The sequence below is a fragment of the Leuciscus leuciscus genome (assembly GCF_965113295.1).
Source record: "Leuciscus leuciscus genome assembly, chromosome: 15".
NCBI lineage: Eukaryota > Metazoa > Chordata > Actinopteri > Cypriniformes > Leuciscidae > Leuciscus > Leuciscus leuciscus.
The window spans coordinates 22851528-22872796 of record NC_138739.1 but is presented as its reverse complement, the minus strand read 5'-3'; the positions used below and the strand labels follow the sequence as shown (position 1 = coordinate 22872796).

At 37.3% G+C, this 21269-nt stretch overlaps 3 protein-coding genes and 1 long non-coding RNA gene across 5 annotated transcripts in view; 3 read left to right on the top strand and 1 right to left on the bottom strand.

The window, feature by feature from the left end:
• LOC309475060 (protein shisa-4-like) overlaps positions 1 to 7467 on the top strand; it is a 54504-nt gene extending 47037 nt beyond the window's left edge. Inside the window, exon 7 of the mRNA XM_082137676.1 lies at positions 7385 to 7467. Within this exon, the coding sequence (XP_081993802.1) occupies positions 7385 to 7402 (18 nt within the window). The 3' untranslated portion in view covers positions 7403 to 7467. The remainder of the gene's footprint in view (positions 1 to 7384) is intronic.
• LOC309475065 (uncharacterized protein) lies at positions 91 to 6662 on the top strand. The gene is made up of 5 exons (XM_082137686.1): positions 91 to 385; positions 519 to 675; positions 1505 to 1629; positions 1734 to 1937; positions 6054 to 6662. The coding sequence occupies exons 1-5, from the start codon at positions 322 to 324 to the stop codon at positions 6215 to 6217; spliced, it is 714 nt and encodes a 237-aa protein (XP_081993812.1). The 5' UTR covers positions 91 to 321; the 3' UTR covers positions 6218 to 6662.
• LOC309475067 lies at positions 7325 to 8110 on the bottom strand. Its single transcript, XR_014197495.1, has 2 exons — positions 7565 to 8110; positions 7325 to 7463 (listed from the first exon to the last, which is right to left on the bottom strand). It is a non-coding gene; the product is annotated as an uncharacterized lncRNA (long non-coding RNA).
• Positions 8111 to 14742: 6632 nt separating this feature from the next.
• On the top strand, positions 14743 to 20150 carry LOC309475063 (uncharacterized protein). Of its 2 annotated transcripts, none has more exons than XM_082137684.1 (5): positions 14743 to 14870; positions 15010 to 15166; positions 16067 to 16191; positions 16295 to 16501; positions 19027 to 20150. In XM_082137684.1, the coding sequence occupies exons 1-5, from the start codon at positions 14816 to 14818 to the stop codon at positions 19218 to 19220; spliced, it is 738 nt and encodes a 245-aa protein (XP_081993810.1). In that variant the 5' UTR covers positions 14743 to 14815; the 3' UTR covers positions 19221 to 20150. The 2 variants fall into 2 exon arrangements, with proteins under 2 accessions (XP_081993810.1, XP_081993809.1); XM_082137683.1 differs by having other exon boundaries at positions 16067 to 16203; positions 16304 to 16501.
• The last annotated feature ends 1119 nt before the right edge of the window (positions 20151 to 21269 follow it).

Below are 21269 nucleotides of genomic sequence, written 5' to 3'. Positions count from 1 at the left end.
TCGCTGTGTCCATTTCTTATACTGTCTATGATCAAATCAGACACTGGATTGACATAAGGCGCTCCAAATTAGACGTATTAATTCGAATAATTTTTCATATAACATTTCTGTTCTTAAATGTGAAAAAAAAGAAAGAAAAAGATTCATTTAAATTCTTTGTGGATTTTCATATTTACACATTCAAGAAAGTTTTACGAGTTTTTTCTACTTTCGTTTAACCGTTGCAGTTGAAGTCTAGTCGGTTCCTCGTACGCCCACTTACTTTATTATTCACGAGCCTCAGTTGGATTTGGTGCTGCAGGCTTCATCAGAAGAAGAGCTATGGGCTCCACCGTCGCGGTTCTTCTGTTCCTGAACTTCCTGTCTGCGGGTTTATTCACAGTCGGCAAGTTCTAAAGAAACACTTTAAACTTGTTTTTGGGCGGTTTACAGACAATAAATAAATAAATTCTGATACTTTAGAATTTATCGGTTGTTTGTTTTGTATAAAATGTGTCACATTTCCCCTGTTCTTTAAGGTTTTGGGGATGACTGTAGAAGCTACACCACCAGCAGTAACGAGTACAAGCCATTTACAAAATGCCAGAACGGGCTGCACTGCTGTGGGTCTTGCGATAACAGATACTGCTGCTCCAGTTCTGATTCAAGGTTAACTGATCAAGACGTGTGCAATACGTAAGACATTTTAATTCTATTCTGTCTTAATTCAAATGTCTTTTAGACCCAAAAGTCCTATTCCACAAAAGGAGAGGGAATTTGATTTCATGTTTTGGGTCAGCTATTGCTTTCATTTCTCCCTCATGATCTGTAACTGTTAGCCTAACTAGTGATAAATCAGTGAACTGTAAAGTCCGATTTCTTCTTAAATATTTGGTGTGTATCTAATTGTTGAGGTTAATCTCAAACCTGCAACCTAATCAAATTAACTTTTTTTGTAATGTTTTTGCAATGTGTGTTACTTGAGGTTTTGCCTCACCGTGTGTCGCTCCACCCATCGTTTCCTACAGAGGTTGTGGTCGTTTTTAATAAACTGCAGTTTGCAAGATGCATCCCACAGACTGACACGATACAATTTTAACAGCCACTTTGTGTAGTGCAAGGTGGGAAAATGCTTTGCTTGATAATTAAAGAACAAAGAACGTAACGTTTTTGGCTGCGAAAGCTGTTGCGTTCACATTTATAAAGTCAAAATTGAAAGACGAATGAGGCAAGAGAGAAGAAGCATGATGCAATATTAAACATTTTTTGTTGAGGGGATTAACAGGATGTCCAAGGCAAGAAAAGGCGGGAACAAATAAAAACTGTTTGTTATAAAAACAAATGTTTTAGTTGAAAAAATTATATATATAATTTTTTATATATATATAATAACTTTGTATCTCAAAAGTATTGTGAGCTAAGTTGATTGTAGAGAGTGTAGAAGTGAATTTTAATGTAATATTTAATGTAATATAAATACGATTTCAGAGATTTATAATGCTTGTTGCTTCACATTTTGTCATAGTCTGTCCAGCAGCCAAAGTGGCCACTCCATTGTTTCAGGAGCAATTTGGAGTGTGGTCGCATCCGCTGTGTTCTTCGTCTTCTGCTGTAGCTGCTGTATCTATAAAATGTGCAGAACACACAGATGTAAGTGTTTTAGTGTCAATAGAACGTTACAAAGTTACATTATTTAGGATAATGATAAGATGATAATAATTATATATATTTTTTCTGTCTTGTTTTTCCCACAGCTGTGCCAGGAACGCACATAACCACAGTCATGAATACGCAATGCATTCAGCAGCAGCAGCAGCAGCCTGCCATACAGCCAGCTCAGTATCCAGCATACCAGCCTGTGCCGACTCAACCGGGCTACGGCGCTCAGCCTATGCAGACGGGACCATATCAGGGACAGCCATACGCACCTGGACCCCCACCCCCATACCATATAGCCGGTGAGAACATAGACATCATATAGATAGATGCCCTATCGACCGCTACTGCTTACTGGCGCTGGCGAGCCGTGGGGCCGCCATCTTAGACCGGTCACCCGCTCCACTCAGTGTAATCTGTATGGCAGGTGCAATGAGCTGTCAGCGCATTTAATTAATCATACCTCACTGAATACCGAACTGATTTTCACGCAGGTTTTTTTGCTGCAAAGGTCATTCATGTAGCTATTATACAGGACACATGGTTCGGCGTATTTTAATATTCATAGTAGGCTTAACAGTAATATAATATTCTGATATAAGATATAAAGTGACCAGACGTCCACAAATCAAAATATGTGATGTAGGATATAAGGTATTTTATAAATCACACACTATAAATATGATAAAGAAGCAGAAACAGATAGTTGCAGTAAAGTAAGATATTTTAATAAGTTGAAGAAACGTGTGTTTTACATTTACATTGCTTTCTGATATCACGTGTGCAAACACAAATAACCTATATTTATATATATATATATATATATAAAACAGTTATGTCCGGTCAAACAATGTATGAATTAACTTCAGATTGGATTGCGCTAAAAGTAAGTTTCGTGCCTCTTACAAGTGCTTTCGAACTTCTTTCTGATCTGAATGGTATGTGGAAAACACTTGAGTTGAGGGAGGGAGAAAACACTTGGGGGAGACTTCTCCTAGTGTCTAGAACGCAACTGAATGCCTTTTCAAGCGTCTCAATACTTGAAAAACCACAGGAAACTACTTTTAAACACGAAATTACTTGATTTACAGAGGGTCTATTCGCACGTCTATTAATAAACGTTACCGGAGGTAATTTTCCTGGACCTTTTTACAGAAGGTAAAAGTCGCCGTAATCTTTACTGACATTGTCCATATTAATGATTACTGAGATGCACATTCGGACGGGACTAAAATAACCGAGAAGCTCTTTTAATTATTACTTTACCCCACCTCTCCATGTCAGGTGAACACCGGCTGGTGCAGTAAACATTGCCTAGCTAACGTTAGCTGGCTACGATTTCAGTACAGTAATATCAAAGATCCTTGCTCCTTCTCAATTATCTGGTAATATTCTATTCACAAAATACAACCAATAGTACGGTAATGTTAAAAGTAATCCCCCATTTGCGATGGTCCGCCGATTAGAACAGGAAAATACTCCACAGTGCTCTAGCATCTTAACTGCTGCCACGCAACGAAACTAGGAATACGACCGGTTTAAGATGGCGGCCGCATTTTCTCAGTGCCCAGCGGCCAATAGGGCATCTAGTCTCTATATAATATCTATGGGTGAGAAGACCTAGAGGAGGGGAGAAAAACTTCCAACCCTGCTCCAACACACACATACCTGTAGTTTTCAAAATAAGCCTGAAGGGTTGAAGCTAAAGGTGCGTTCACGACATGTCGTAATTACCGTAATGATTCTTAACTATAAAAAGCCTTCATGTACATGTAGAACTTGTAATTACAACGTGTAAACTGGTCATTTTCTCAGAGCTACGACTTGTAGCGTGTGGCCGCTGTACCTCCTGACCACCGCAGATTTAAGGTGTGTTTGTCTTAAAGTGGCGCTGTGCAGACCGATCGGTGTATGACATCCAAATACAGCGAGATTCGAAAGCATACAGAGCTTTATTTATTAGGGCTGGGTATTGACACAAATTTCACAATTCGACTCGATTCACAAGCTTGCAATTCAATTCGATTTCGATTCAATATTGATTATTTTGGATATCAGGTACAATACATGGCAACTTTTCTCAAGGAAAACAAATCTCTTAACTAATGCTGTAAACTATGGGAGTCAGTTGTAGCCTATAGGCTTCATTAGCCTACTATAATATTGAAGGTAAAAATGAACTGATTTGTATACAAACATTTAAATTACACTTTTATTTATTTTTATAATAATAAAGTTATATGAAATATAAACATTTAAATGTTGGCTGTCATAAAAACCTGCCAGATTTATTTAAACATGCATTAAAAATTGAAGAATATTACAAATTATAATGAATATGTAATATGGTGCATATATTTAGCAAAATGCTCCTCTCTAGAGTACATTTTTAGCTCTAATTCACTAGCTGACTAACAAGTTTATGGTCACTGGATATGGTTTTTCTGAGGTAAATGTGACGTTACAATACATGACATTGTTTCCAAGCTGATTTACTGACGTCTTTCCACGGTTGAAACACTGATTGAGCGATTCCATGTCACATGATACGGATTTCGATAAGTTGTACTCTACCTTTTAACACACTTTCAGATGATCATTGTTTATTTCGCGTGGTAACTGGTATTAAGGCGGAAGAGAAGATCACGTGCGCTCCACACTGCTGCTGCTCTTGAGCTGCGCCAGAGTGATCTCACGCCACAGCGCCAAAACGGTGTTTAAGTTTTTGAATTTCGTAAGAAAATGGACGTAATTTGAAATCTGAGACTTTGTTTCATATCAATAGTAACAAAGCACAAAGACCATTGCGATTTATTGGATGGGATGCGCGCTACAATGTTACATTCATTCATCACTGCAAACAGGATGACTAATCGATTCTTGGGATTTAAGAATCGATATCGGTTCGTAAAAATGAGAATCGATTAAAATCGAGAAATCAATATTTTTTACCCAGCCCTATTATTTATGTTCATTACAACATGGCGTGCACGCAGCATAGAACTGAGTTTACACCCCTGTATTAGAGATTGCATTCACTGGTTGGTTGGGTAGTTGAACACTTCAAACAGTAGTCGCAGCTGTCGGAAGCTATCGAGTACTTGAGCGGACAATAACCACAACGACGCGCTTGTTTTTATTCGCTAAAAGCAAACCAGCAAGCCATGAATGCGAATGCTCAAAGAGAGTTACTGTGTCCAAAATCTCATACTTTATTAGTAGGCGGAAGACAGTATGTGACAAAAGAAGTATGTCCGAATTCACAGTACTCATAAAAGAGCAGGCAAAAAGTACCCGGATGACCTTCTACTTCCAGTGAGATTCTGAAGTGTGAATACAATGGACACTTTTCTATCCCATGAGGCCACAGGAGAGGATTTGTGAACGGCAGGGTAGATCACGTGATAATGAAGTGAGTGAAAGTGACGTGAAGTATGAGACCCATTCTCAGAATATGTCCTCTCCATTTAACCCATCCAAGTTAGTGCACACATATTAGGAGTAGTGAGTAGTAAACACACAAACACACACTGCAAACTGTGGACACACACACCCAGAGCAGCCATTTTTGCTGTTGCGCCCGGGGAGCGATTGGGGGTTAGGTGCCTCGCTCAAGTGCACTTCAGTCATTTCCTGCTGGTATTGAGACTCGAACGCGCAACTTCAGGTTACATGTCTGACTCTCTAACCATTAGGCCACGACTGCATAATGACAACATGGCGAATGTAGTACGTCCGGATTACATTCATAACTACACATATTCAAACTATACTTTTATAGGTACTTATTCAAAATAAGTACCTAGTATGCGATTTCAGACGCAGCCAGTTTGTGGCAGGAGGTCGATGACAGCAAATAGACTACATGCATTTTGTCTTATTCTATTATAAACTATATTGAACCATTTGAGTACAAATCTAAATGATGCGAGTAGTTATTGTTTTTACTGTTGTAGACCTGTGAAATGTGGATGCGAATGTTGTATAATACCCCTAGGCTAACTGTAAAAATTTCATTAATATATGTATGCATGCACATATTGTTTGACATCAAAGACGCGGAAGCGAAGTTTATAATGGCCCTGTCCCAAATGGCACCCTTAACACTCGCAGTCTTCCTACGAGTTCGCACTTTTGCGACGTAACACCGCTATGACTGTCTTCTGTGGAGCTCACTTCAGTGCGGACTCTGCAAAAGTGTGCATCAAAGGCGTATATCGGCAGCAAAGGGGTTGTCCGCAAGCACCCTTCTGAAACCCTTGTTGGCACTTGTTTTTGTCTTTTTTTTTACCACAGGTACTCAAGTAACTATTGTTTTGACTGGGAGAAATCAGTAGTCGTGCAACTCCTACCTAGTAGATTGAGATCATGTACTGATATTTTCCTTGAAAATAATTAGTGTCTTTTTGCATTTCCAGCAAGCCCTGGATATCCCGGTGTTCAGGCTGCATATGACGGAAGTCAGGCCACGTATCCCATGATGCCTCCTGCCCAGCCAGGAAGTGCTTATCCGCCCCCAGAGATATTCAATCAGCCGGCCTACAATCCTTCCTACATGCAGCCACCGAAGACCGGATACTAAACCACAAGCGTCTGTCACATCAGTCACTGTTGGATTGTTTAGGTTTGTTGACGCACTTTCACTTGTCAGTAAAAATGTCCCGCATTCGATGCAGATTATAGAAGACTAGTGGATGTGTTACAGTCGGTGTTATTTCTGTTTTATTTTCAATCAGTCCTTTCAGTTTAGGTTTCGCTCTGCGTGCGACACACTGTAAAAGTAAAGATTTTTATAAAACAAAGATTATTGAACTAAGTTTTCAAAGAAAATACCATTCAAAACTTTCTACTTTAAAAAATTTAAAGTTTAACTCTATTTGACATTTCTTTGTAATTAATCGTGACATTTTTACTTCAACCAGCAGGATCTGTGATTTTATTTTAACCCTTTCATGCATGAATTATGAATTATGCATGCATTTTCCTGTGTGTTTTTATTGCTCTTAGGGTATGAAAAACAAGATTTGAATTTTTTTAATTTTTAAAAAAAAAAAAAATTTTTTTTTGTTTCCTTATAATTTTTATACAGAATTTAATTTTATTTGATCAATTCGGGGAAGATACGCGAATTGAGTTTTCCTGACGATGCTTTATCTGTAGAGTGGTAAAGGGATCCTCCATAGGCAGAGACTAGTTGGCACTTCAGCACTGCGTTGTCATCGGGTCCAGGCGAAGGTCCTTCGTCAGATCTGGATACGGCCTGGATCCGGCAGGCGGCGGGAAAACCTTGGGATAAACAAAGACACTAAAATTAGCGTAGATGTCAAGTAATGTGCATTACAATATCAGATTACTTTTTGATGTTACGAGTAAAGAAACGCATTACAAGTAACGTGCATTACAAAATCAGATTACTTTTTGATCTAACAAGTAAAGTAATGCATTACAAGTCACATACATTATGTAATCACATTACTTTTTGGATGTCAATGAAAATTACATTCTAATAATACAAATACATTTATTTACAGCCAAAAAAAGTTACTGCAGATTAAGTATTTTCAAAAACAACATTCACAGTTTAAGTATGAATTGTAGCTGAAATATAGCCATTGATGCATGAGGTCCACTATAGTGGACTGATTATTAATCAGATTTTTCTCCCAATCTAAAATCAAAACTTGGAAAATTTTACTGTGAAATCATTTTTACTCATTAGATATTGCTTGATGCTGCAATATTTATTTTACCTACAAGAGTCTCCTAGGATAGAAGGAATGGGTGGATATTCCGGAGCAACTTGGTATTTCTGACTGACCATTGGCCATCTTGGTTTGGAGGGGGAAAAAATCGACACACAACGACTTGCCACTTGGTGGCAATGTATGGGATGATGCACCAGGGTCCACTGTAGAGGTTGATGTGTAACTATTCCATCAAAACCCGTGCAAATTCAAGAAAATGCTTTTTTAATAGCTGTCCACTGTAGTGACCTCTATGCATGAAAGGGTTAAGAATGCGTCAATGTTTTCCATTTTAAATGATTTCTTTTAAGGGTCTAAAATGATGTTGATGTTGGCATTGCAAAATTTTGAGGTCTATTTATGTAACAGTAGTATGGGCCCTATTATCGTATACACTGACCACAATCCTCTCGTCTTCCTGTCTCGTATGGCAAACTCCAACCAGAGATTAATGAGATGGTCTCTTATTCTGCAAGAGTTTATTCTTGATATAAGGTATAAAAAAGGAGTGGACAATGTAGTGGCAGATGCTTTATCAAGAGCTCATATTGATGACTAAACTGCTCATAAATGTGTGGTAAGTCTTGTTTCTCTCTTTTACAAACCAAGAGAAATCATAGTTTGTAATTACGGGTGGGGGTGTTACGTCCAGAGACGATGTAATTATTGATTTATATTTATTTCTAATGTGTCTTGTTTCTTTTATTTTTGCTCCTTCTACTCAATCTGCCTGGCAGGTAGTTGATCGCTCCCAGCTGTAACTGCTTACCAATTAAGAGTGAGCCAGCATAAAAGCAGAGCTCCAGCTACCAGACGGCGAGAAAACGTTCCCCCAAGAGCTTTCTCCAGAGCGGTGTCTTTCTCCTGCCCAGCCTGTTGTTGCAGTTACAATTGGTGGTTATTGAGCTGCTGATTACTTTATTTTGGTATTGTAGTGTTCTTGTTGTTGGTTCATTGTGATATTTTTCCAAATACTTACTTTTTGTTATGTTAGGGCGCTTTCACACTGGCAGTTTAGTGCGGACCGGGGCACGGTTCGCATGAAAAATCGCTAATGTGAACGCTGTCATCGGACCCGGGTGCGCACTAGAGTACCGAACCCGAGACTACCTGGAGGAGGTGGTCTGAGCTCGGTTGCTCCCGAACCGTGGTGCGGTTCGCGTTAATGTGCAAGCAACACGGACTCGGGTGCGCGCTTGTTCAGGAAGTATAGTATCCCGCGCATGCGTATCACTGTCGATATCATTGTTTGATTGCGTTTGCGATGACGTAAGATCACTGCAAACGCACCTGGGTTCGATACAACTAATTGAGTGTGAAACCAGACCAACGCTGCGGGGGGCGCCGGGAACTAGCGCACTCGGGTTCGGACCGCAGCAAACGAACCCAGTGGAAAAACGCCCTTAGTTAAAGAGAGTTATATTCTTTATCTTTTGAGGTTATGTTGCTTGATTAATAGCTGCTACTATTAACACTCTCTTTAGCCGCTATCTTAATGTTTGTTTATTTTGGTTTTGGGTTTATTGGTTTTATTTGGAAGCTGTAGGGAGGTGGATGCCCTTTGTTTAAACCTGTCTTCTCCTGTTTTGGGGTTAGTAAGGGAGTTAGGGTACAACTCTGTTATTTTTCTTTTCTTTTCTTTCCTTTGTTAGTCTAGTTAGAGGTAAATTATTTCAGTTATATTGTCTTTTGTTTATTATTTTGGCCTTATCCTCTCCTGAAACTATGGCTTCCTTTTTGTGTTTTTCTTTGTATTTGTTCCACGAGCTGTGAAATAAAATCTTTTTCTGGATGCTTGTGGTGCTGTGGCAGGACTTAGATTAACGCTCTTTAAAATTTGGTTTTACTTTTGTTGCGTCCCCATTTACCCCTAGACTTATGTGGGACGTAACACTGTCTCTTTAAAAAAAGGGAATTTAAAGAAAGGTCTACAGGAGAACATCAAAATTGTCAAACTCAATAAAGTCGACAATGGACAGCAAACCTGCTGGAGAAGATTTTGGACAGTTTTTTATGCAATGTTTGGTGAAGTTACACCACCTGAATGTTTATGGGACCCCCTACTGGTGAAACAAAAAAGAAACAATCTGTAGTGCTTGTTCTGTGTATGTACTTTTTTATTTTTTTATTTTTTTATTTAAGTTTTTATTACAGTAATTACAACATTTCCTTACATTTGGATGGTACCTGAAAACTTAGAACAGACATTCCACAATTGGTTATATTGGCTGAAAGAAAAAAAAGAAAAGAAAAAAAACAACAACAAAAAAACCCAGCAGAACAGATTTTGAGAGACAGATATTACATTATCAAATATTATAATAAATAACAAAAAAAAAAAAGAGGCATAAAAGACATCAATTGTAGTATAAATACAGTTAGTTACAAGGCAATGCCAGCCAACACCGTATCTGTTTGTAATTTAATCAGATATATAGTTCTATATTTATTACTCTGCCAGTAGTTTGGGTACCTGATCTGATCAGTTATACAAAAGAAAAACTTGAGGATGCTACATTTTATTCCAGAAGTACTCTCATTCCCAAAGTGGTTTTTGGATTTATTTATGTGATTTATTTCATTTTTATTCCTACCGTTATTTTTTTCATTCCTTATACGAAAGGTATCTCTATTTATTCAATAATTCTTAAGATTTCCCTACTTTTCTTAAAATATCGTAATCTCTAAACTAGGACTGGTCTTAGTGGGAGAATGTAGTCTATCCATTTTCTCCATAGCTTGATAAATTTCTCGGACTGAAGCCGAAGATTCATTGTTAATCTCTCCATCGTGTAAATTTCGTTCACAATTCCCAGCCAATCGTTAATTTCCGGTGTTTCAGGCTGCAACCATTTTCTGGTTATAGCTTTTTTGCAAGCTATCAACAGAATTCTTATTAAATATTTATCAGATTTGTCTTCTGATTTAAGACTTTTAAGACCAAAGTATAGAGTTGAAAAACTAAATTGGATGGGTTCCATGAATATATTCTCTAAACTCTTATGAATTTCTTGGCAAAATCTCTGAACTTTAGAGCATTCCCAGAATATATGGCTATGATTGGCTTCATTTGAGCCGCACATTCTCCAACAGGTTGCATTTTTGCTTCGATATCTTTTCTGCTTAGGGGTGAGAAAAAATCTAGTGATATTTTTCCAACCAAATTCTCTCCAGGATGAGGAGTGTGTTGTCTTCCACTGTGATTTAAGGATACTTTCCCAATCTTCCTCAAGGATTTCCAGGTTTCCTTCCATTTCCCATTTATTTTTAATTGGAAACAGGGACAACTTTTGATATAATATATATTTTTTTATATATATTGGGTTATATTGGGCTTTTAATATATATATTGGTTTAATATATATATTTAATATATTTTAATATTATATATATATATTTAATATATATATTTATAATATATAGAAATATATATATATTTAATATATATATTAATATATATATTGGGCTTTTAATATATTGGGTATTTTCTAATTTTCTGTGTTGTAGACTTTTATACAATTTTGTAATTATTTTTGTCATGTCACCTGTTTTATATATTGAAATAAACATTGTAAGAATACTGTTTTCCTTGTCATTATATTCCCTTACAATATTATTATTTTTATGTCTTTAATTTTGTAAGTACCTATGAAAAAGGTACATTTGAGTGTCTCAAAATCCAACACTTGCCCTTTATGTAAAAACGTACAGTATGCTGTGAGGCCTCGTTTAGTCCAAGCTTTAAAGCTGTCGTCTATAGTATTTGGAGCAAAAGTTGAATCATAAGCGGGCCATCTCAAGATTGATATCAAGTCTATCAATTTTTTTTTTTTTTATCTTGCCAAATCTTTAATAAGTTAGTTGTCCACGGATTGAGTTCCTGTGTATACATTTTAGTCAAGTGTTCATCTGCCATTATAGCTTGAATTGGAGGTCTTTTAAGGTTTTCATTTTCTATTTCTTTCCATCTGGCTTTAAAATATGGATTACATAGACATAATAAAGGTCGTAATTGGGCTGCACGATAATACTCCTCTAAACATGGCAAGCCAAAGCCACCTTTTTCTTTCTGTAGTTGTAGTGTCTTAAATTATATTCTTGTTTTTTTCCCTTGCCATATAAATCGTGATATCAATCTATCCCATTCAATAAAGTTTTGTTTACTTATCTGTGTATGTACTTTTTAACCTGATTTTTACAGATTAGTAGAGAGAATGTTTTTTTTTTTTTTTACTGTTTTGAATGTGATGCTGAATATATTTAGATATACTAAATATATTAAAATATATTGAGTATATTATTCCTCCCTGTGTTCCGGTTTTTGTATGCCTTTTGATATTCAATAAATCAGATATTCCTGCAACTGATTCCTCCTCTTTTCCCACCCTGACAAAGAGTGGCGGTTACGTGCGACTGCAGTGATGCCCTCGTATTGGAAGAAGTCGTCGTTCTAAGAAGTCTCTGTGAAGTACCAAATGTAACTTCCATTTTGATCCTTTTTCAATGTTTTAATTGTCACCTTTAAACACTGACCAATTGAAATATAATTTTATTAGACAAAAAGAGACCTGCTTTTTTAAAATGTTAAACACTGGCTATTGAAACTCTTGGATATTTTACTGTTTTGACCTTTAAATTTGTTCATTTGTAAGGGAAACAGCTGACAAGGTCGTTTATATGTATTTAGTACAGACACTTTTAAATCCAGTTTACTTGAAATAAGTAGTTGGGTCAATTATTTAATTATGCCAACAAAACTCTGTAAGTTGAAATACTTAATATTCTAAGTACATACAACTTAAATCAAAGCAAAAAGATAACTCAATAAGTTAAGTTGAGAGAACATTTTTTTATAGTGTAAGTCTCACTTTATTAAATTTCTTTGACCTCATAATGTTCACTCAAAATGTCTCTGTGGTGACATAGGCCTGGCTTCTTCAGTCAGTGGGGAAAATCAAAGTGGGTCTTGTTCATCATATTTACTTTCATATAATAGTAACAGAATTTAAATGTATTAGCAAGTGTGATTCGTGAGATAGCCGCCTTTGGTGTCGTAGGTGGCTGATTCACTATTCACGATTTTTATGAATGAACCGATTCGTTTTAAAATCGTCCTGACATTTGCTATGACATCCGCTTCAAACTTTGCAATGCTCATGATAACTTTATTTAACTCTTCAATATGTAAATCCACTTCACCAGCTACTTACTCTTCGACAGCGATGCCATAAAAATATACAGAGCTACCGCAAAAACGGGAGTTCAAAGTCAAAATTCGAAGCTAGCTACACATCGCCAACTACTGGCCAGGCATGAATAATACAGCGTTAGTCGTTTTAGCAGATCCGTGTGAACAGGGATCGTTTTGACAATGTCGTTTGTACGCAAAAAAATGCAAAGGAAAACCTTTTCTGTTTTAGTAGGCCTTGTTGTCATGTAAATCAGTTCAATGTTGATTCAGTTCAGTTCAATAACTGAAAAATTAAGTCAAAACAGCTATAAAGCAGCTCTGCAGAAAACAGTGGTGGCATCATCCAGCTCAATTCAGTTTAGGTTTTGCTCCAATCCAACAGTCAAAGCAATAAATGCAACAAATGAGCCATGCAAATGTGAGCGGAAGTAGCGAAGAAAACTTTTTCTGTTTTGTGCAGAAATGCCCGCAATGCTGTCTGTGCATGTCAAGAACAAAGTCTTGCGTAACTATGTGTGTGAGTTCTTGAGAACGGGATTGTGGCAACAATTGGTCAGGAGAATGGCTTTGCAATCAGCCCGAATAATGCCGAAAACTCAAAACAAGAAACTTTACATTTTAAAAATGAAGAGATAAAAAAGATCCTATCTTTAATTATTGAACAATCAAAAATATGTTATTTGCTTTTTCCAGCAGGTCCAGGGTAACCTGTTCCCTTTGGCCAGGCGGTGCTTAGGTGTAATTACCATATTTATCAAAACCGGCTGTTATCAACACTGGACCTTTTCCACCCTCGAATATTTTTTGTTGGACGTTTATCTAATGTTTTGTTTTATGTTCTCTGAACATTCTGAAGCATTCCCATGTTTGCAAAATGATAAAATGGAATGTTGCCTAAACATTCATACATAGGCTAGACGTTTTTGAAGTGCCCCTATTTAGCTATTTTAAAGTTTCCTAATGTTGTTTTGGAGTCTCCTACGACAAGTTTACATGCATCAAAGGTTAAAAAACTGTTTCATTTTCTCATAATATACATTTGCACATCACAACATTATTCTCAAAAGACTCTCTTGACGTCACAACGAAACGGCAATATGACTTGTTTGAAAAACGATTCATTTCATTGATTCAGAGAGTAAGAGAGTCAACTCTTACTTTTGAAAGATAATAACTTTATAAACGGTGCACTTTCAGATTTAAAACTTTGCAGGATGTTTTCATTCACTTAGAGCTATATTACACTATACATGAAAGGTAATTTTCAAAAATCCATAATAGATTTAACCCTTTATGTTCAGAGAACATTCGAATTTTTTTTTTATAACCTAATAGGGACGATGGCGAAACATTCTATAGAACTAATTTTTGTTAGTGTTTTTTTATTTATTTTTTATCACGGCCCACTGGTTGTTTGTTTCACTTTATTTTAACTTAAGAATTTGGACTAAGTGGGTCTCATTCACTAAGCAAGTGTAGCACAAATGAAACGAACGTTTTCACGAACAAATCGACAGCTTTCGACTGTTTGACGAGAAAACCCTTATATAAAGATTGGACGTGTTTTATGCAAATAAAAAAATAAAAAAACTCGTGCACATGGCCGCTATTTGGAATACTCCAAATTCTCTAACATTAGACCGAGATTAAGAACAAATACATTTGCGTACTTACGTGCAGTGATTTAGGGGGAAGTGATTTACTGCGGAGAAGTTCTCCTGTGTTTACAAATACGAAATAGTCCACTCAATTATTGGTGGATGAGACCCATTGTTTTGACACGTATTATTTTATGGCCACGCTTTTGTTTTATGGTCAATAACATCTCAAACTAAACGGATTTATGTTAAATAAGTTATTATAACATCTCCACGTATGGGGAAAATATATTTACACCCTCTTAAAAAATTATCTTAGCCTACGTTTTGAACGTTACTCTGTATCAAATCAGACACTGGATCGACAAGGCGCTCCAAATTAGACGTAGGCCTATTCGAATCATTTTTCATATAACATTTCTGTTCTTAAATGTGGAGAAAAAAAAAAGAAAAGAAAAAAAGATTCATTTAAATTCTTTGTGGATTTTCTTATTTACACATTCGGGAAAGTTTCACGAGTTGTTTCTCTTTCGCTTTCGTTTAACCGTTGCAGTTGAAGTCTAGTCGGTTCCTCATACGCCCACCTACTTCATTATTCAAGAGCCTCAGTTGGATTTGGTGCTGCAGGCTTCATCAGAAGAAGAGCTATGGCCTCCACCGTCGCGGTTCTTCTGTTCCTGTCTGCGGGTTTATTCACAGTCGGTAAGTTCTAAAGAAACAAAAATCGAAAGAAACACTTTTTTGGTCGGTTTACAGACAATACATAAATAAATCTGATACTTTAGAATTTATCGGTTGTTTGTTTTGTATAAAATGTGTCACATTTCCCCTGTTCTTTAAGGTTTTGGAGATGACTGTAGAAGCTACACCACCAGCAGTAACGAGTACAAGCCCTTTAGAATATGCCATTACGGGCTGCACTGCTGTGGGACTTGCGATAACAGATACTGCTGCTCCAGTTCTGCTTCAAGGTTAACCGATCAAGACGTGTGCAATACGTAAGACATTTTAATTCGATTCTATCTTAATTCAAATGTCTTTTAGACCCAAAAGTCCTATTCCACAAAAGGAGAGAAAATTTGATTTCATGTTTTGGGTCAGCTATTGCTTTCATTTCTCCCTCATGATCTGTAACTGTTAGCCTAACTAGTGATAAATCAGTGAACTGTAAAGTCCGATTTCTTCTGAAATATTTGGTGTGTATCTCATTGTTGAGGTTAATCTCAAACCTGCAACCTAATCAAATTAACTTTTTTTTTTTTTTAATGTTTTTGCGATGTGTGTTACTTGAAGCGTTGCCTCACCGTGTGTCGCTCCACCCATCGTTTCCTACAGAGGTTGTGGTCGTTTTTAATAAACTGCAGTTTGCAAGATGCATCCCACAGACTGACACGAAACAATTTTAACAGCCAATTTGTGTAGTGCAAGGTGGGGAAATGCTTTGCTTGATATTTATAGAACAAAGAATGAAAAGTTTTTGGCTGCGAAAGCTGTTGCGTTCACATTTATAAAGTCAATTGAAAGACGAATGAGGCAAGAGAGAAGAAGCATGATGCAATATTAAACATTTTTTGTTGAGGGGATTAACAGGATGTCCAAGGCAAGAAAAGGCGGGACCAAAGAAAAACTGTTTGTTATATAAACAAATGTTTTAGTTGAAATAATTATATATATATATATATATATCTCCAGGGCTTTGTATCTCAAAAGTATCGTGAGCTAAGTTGATCGTAGAGAGTGTAGAAGTGAATTTTAATGTCCAGTTTCCAAACTAACTGCAGATACATAGGAACATAAATAATATTTAAATAAACAAAATGATCATTAAAAATATAACTATAATATATAAATACGCTTTTAGAGATTTATAATGCTTGTTGCTTCATATTTTGTCATAGTCTGTCCAGCAGCCAAAGTGGCCACTCCATTGTTTCAGGAACAATTTGGATTCTGGTCGTATGCGTTGTGTTCGTCGTCTTCTGCTGCTGCTGCTGTATCTATAAAATGTGCAGAACATCCAGACGTAAGTGTTTAAGTGTCAATAGAACGTTACAATGTTACATTACTTAGGCTGGTAGTAAAATGATAAGAATGATATTTTTTTTTCTGTCTTGTTTTTCCCACAGCTGTGTCAGGAACGCACATAACCACAGTCATGAATACGCAATGCATTCAGCAGCAGCAGCAGCAGCAGCCTGCCATGCAGCCAGCTCAGTATCCAGCATACCAGCCTGTGCCGACTCAACCGGGCTACGGCGCTCAGCCTATGCAGACGGGACCATATCAGGGACAGCCATACGCACCTGGACCCCCACCCCCATACCATATAGCCGGTGAGAAGACCTAGAGGAGGGGAGAAAAACGTCCAACCCTGCTCCAACACACACATACCTGTAGTTTTCAAAATTAGCCTGAAGGGTTGAAGAAGCTAAAGGTGCGTTCACGACATGTCGTAATTACCGTAATGATTCTGAACTATAAAAAGCTTTCACGTACTTGTAGAACTTGTAATTACAATGTGTAAACTGGTCATTTTCTCAGAGCTACGACTTGTAGCGTGTGGCCGCTGTACCTCCTGACCACCGCAGATTTAAGGTGTGTTCGACTTGAAGTGACGCTGTGCAGACCGATCGGTGTATGACATCCAAATACAGCGAGATTCAAAAGCATACAGAGCTTTATTTATGTTCATTACGACATGGCGTGCACGCAGCATAGAACTGAGTTTGCACCCCTGTATTAGAGATTGCATTCACTGGTTGGTTGGGTAGTTGAATACTTCAAACAGTAGTCGCTGCTGTCGGAAGCTATCGAGTACTTGAGCGGACAATAACCATAACGACGCGCTTGTTTTTATTCGCTAAAAGCAAACTAGCAAGCCATGAATGCGAATCCTCAAAGAGAGTTACTGTGTCCGAAATCTCATACTTCCATAGCAGGCGGAAAACAGTATGTGTCAAAAGAAAGTATGTCCGAATTCACAGTACTCATAAAAGAGTAGGCAAAATGTACCCGGATGACCTTCTACTTCCAGTGAGATTCTGAAGTGTGTATACGATGGACACTTTACTATCCCATGAGGCCACGGGAGAGGATTTGTGAATGGCAGGGTAGATCACATGATAATGAAGTGAGTGAAAGTGACATATGAAGTATGAGACCCATACTCAGAATATGTCCTCTCCATTTAAAGGACAAGTTTGGTATTTTACACATAAAGCCCTGTTTTCAGATTGTTTCTGATGAAATAGAACGGTTAAGATTGAAATTTGGACACATGCTGCTGGCCCGAGAATTTTCGGTTTCTGTGGTAGCACCCCCCCACCTCCACAATGGCTGCATAGGTGCACTGGAACAATCCTTCCTAAAACGCATTAAACTTTCGTTTACAAAGACGTGAAACTCACCGATTGGTCAGAGCTGTTCTCTGATATGCTCACACAAAAATCGCTGCAAAAGATGCTTTCCAACTGGTGTTTTACCATTCGTTGTAAAACTGTGGACCTATTTTTCCAAACGCCTCATACCCGTACATTCTTCCGTTGAGAGCTTGAATAATAGACACTCCAGCCCGGCGGCGGAGTAATACCGTACCTCACAGCACATCCAATACAAGTCAATGGACATCCAATACAAGTCAATGGAATTGGACAAAAACTACGATAAAACCTGTTGGAAAGAATCTTTTGCAGTGATTTTTGTGTGAGCATATCAGTGAACACCCCTGACAGGGCTTTAAGTGTAAAATACCAAACTTGTCCTTTAACCCATCCAAGTTAGTGCACACACATTAGGAGTAGTGAGTAGTAAACACACAAACACACACTGCAAACTGTGGACACACACCCAGAGCAGCCATTTTTGCTGTTGCGCCCGGGGAGCGATTGGGGGTTAGGTGCCTTGCTCAAGGGCACTTCAGTCATTTCCTGCTGGTATTGAGACTCGAACCCGCAACCTTCAGGTTACAAGTCTGACTCTCTAAACATTAGGCCACGACTGCATAATGACAACATGGCGAATGTAGTACGTCCGGATTACATTCATACTACACATATTCATACTATACAGAACATACTTTTATAGGTACTTATTCAAAATAAGTACCTAGTATGCGATTTCAGACGCAGCCAGTTTGTGGCAGGAGGTCGATGACAGCAAATAGACTACATGCATTTTGTCTTATTCTATTCTAAACTATATTGAACCATTTGAGTACAAATCTAAATGATGCGAGTAGTTATTGTTTTTACTGTTGTAGACCTGTGAAATGTTATATGAGGATGCGAATGTTGTATAATACCCCTAGGCTAACTGTAAAAATTAATTTCATTAATATATGTATGCACATATTGTTTGACATCAAAGACGTGGAAGCGAAGTTTATAATGGCCCTGTCCCAAATGGCACCCTAAACACTCGCAGTCTTCCTACGAGTTCGCACTTTTGTGATGTAACACCGCTATGACTGTCTTCTGTGGAGCTCACTTCAGTGCGGACTCTGCAAAAGTGTGCATCAAAGGCGCATATCGGCAGCAAAGGGGTTACCTAAAACCTAAAATGACAAATGGGACATTATGGCCTTCTGGATTGAGCACTTGTGGCGGTCATTATAAGTCCACAAGACAGTAAGTGCAAATGAAGTGTGCCATCTTTTTACAATGCAAGACAGACATAATTGTTGGGCTGTCAGTTAATAAACACTTGTTGGCACTTGTTTTTGTCTTTTTTTACCACAGGTACTCAAGTAACTATTGTTTTGACTAGGAGAAATCAGTAGTCGTGCAACTCCTACCTAGTAGATTGAGACCATGTACTGATATTTTCCTTGAAAATAATTATTGTCTTTTTGCATTTCCAGCAAGCCCTGGATATCCCGGTGTTCAGGCTCCATATGACGGAAGTCAGGCCACGTATCCCATGATGCCCCCTGCCCAGCCCGGAAGTGCTTATCCGCCCCCTGCCCAGCCCGGAAGTGCTTATCCGCCCCCAGAGATATTCAATCAGCCGGCCTACAATCCTTCCTACATGCAGCCACCGAATACCGGATACTAAACCACAAGCGTCTGTCACATCAGTCACTGTTGGACTCTTTTGGTTTGTTGACCCACTTTCACTCGGCAGTAAGAATGTCCCGCATTCGATGCAGATTATACAGGGTTGATTATAATCAACCCTGATTATACAGATTATACACACTAGTGGATGTGTTATAGTCAGTGTTATTTCTGTTTTATTTTCAACCAGTCCTTTCAGTTTAGGTTTCGCTCTGCGACACACTGTAAAAGTAAAGATTTTTTATTAAGTTGTAAATAAAACAAAGATTATTGGAGTAAGTTTTAAAAGAAAATACCATCTTCTAATTTTCAAAATTTCCAGTTTAACTCTATTTGACATTTCTCTGTAATTAATTGTGAAAGTTTTACTAGCGATTTACAAGTGTAAATTGTTTCTACACTAGTTTTAGCTTTCAGTGTTAATTATTCTAGTATTATACTAATATTGAACTGTGTAATATATTGCACATCTTTTGATACAATTTGATATAAAACGTGGTCATTTTTAAGTTGTAGTTTAGTCTATTTTTCTATCAGGATCTGTGATTCTATTTTAAGAAAGTGTCAATGTTTTCCATTTTGAGTTTTTCATTCGAGGGTCTAAAATGCAGTCGCATTTGAATTACAAGGAGTGATGCTGAATCTCCATGATTTTGTTACGAGTCTCACTGACTTGCTGTTTCGACCTGTTGAAAAGGTATTTTATTAAAGGAACCTTTGTTAAAGCATTAGGAAACCACATGTTTTTGTACAGTCTTTCACGGTTCCTTTTTTTTAGATTATGTTGTTTCGGGTTACATTGTTTTTTTGAGATTGAGCCTATTTTTTTAACTGTTATAGATTTTGTAAATGTTTAACAGCTGTTTTATATTTACATATTTCTTTTGCCTTAGCCTTTTGATATTCAATAAATCAGTTATTCCTGCAACTGATTCCTCCTCTTTTCCCACCCTGACAAAGAGTGGTGGTTACGTGCGACTGCAGTGATGCCCTCGTATTGGAAGAAGTCGTTGTTCTAAGAAATCTCTGTGAAGTACCAAATGTAACTTCCATTTTGATTATTTTTCAATGTTTTAAAGGGTAACTAAACCCCTGGTCAGAGCCTGACTCCACCCACTGGCAATATTTGAAAAATGCTGGAAAAGTAGGCAGAGCCCAGTGGAGAGGGGGTGTGCATCTGTGACTTATCTCTCTGTAGGCAAGGGCGTGGTTAGCTGGTACCCTCTGACGTCAGAGTGTACCACAACTTCCAATAGGAAAATTCAACTGCAGTAGCCACTGTTCAACCTGAAGAGGGCAGCACTCAGACGTTTTTACACCATATTTTGTAAAATTAAAACACTTTAAACACAAATGTCAAAAAAACTACTTGAATCAATGAACAGCACTAATAAAGCCCCATTCTTACAGATCATTAACTAAAAAAAGTTGGTTTAGGGTTTAGTTACCCTTTAAGTACATTGTCACCTTTAAACACTGAGCAATTGAAAAGTCATTTTATTAGACAAAAAATAGCTTTTATTTTTTACAAAGAAACTCTGGCTATTGAAACTTCTATTTATTTGACTGTTTTGACCTTTACATTTGTTAATCCGTAAGAGAAACAGTTGACAAAGTCGTTTATATGTGTTTAGTACAGACAACTTGAAAAATTATGTTTTATAATATTTCAACACAATTTTGAAAAACTTGAAATAAGTAGTTGGGTCAATTGTTTAATTATGGCAACAAAAATTTTAAAGTTGAAATCCTTAATTTCTAAGTACATACAACTTAAATCAGAGCAAAAACCTAACTCAAAAAGTTAAGTTGAGTGAAAACTTTTTTTAGTGTTTCACTTTTTTTTTTTACCTCATAATGTTCACTCAAAATGTCAATCTCTCTAGTGACATATTTCTTCAAAAATTTACCTCATAATGTTCACTCAAAATGTCAATCTATCTAGTGACATATTTCTTCAATCATCAGTGGGGGAAATAAAAGGGGGGTCTTGTTCATATTTACTTTTATTTTTTTTAAAAACCCAGAATTTAAATGTATTAGCAAG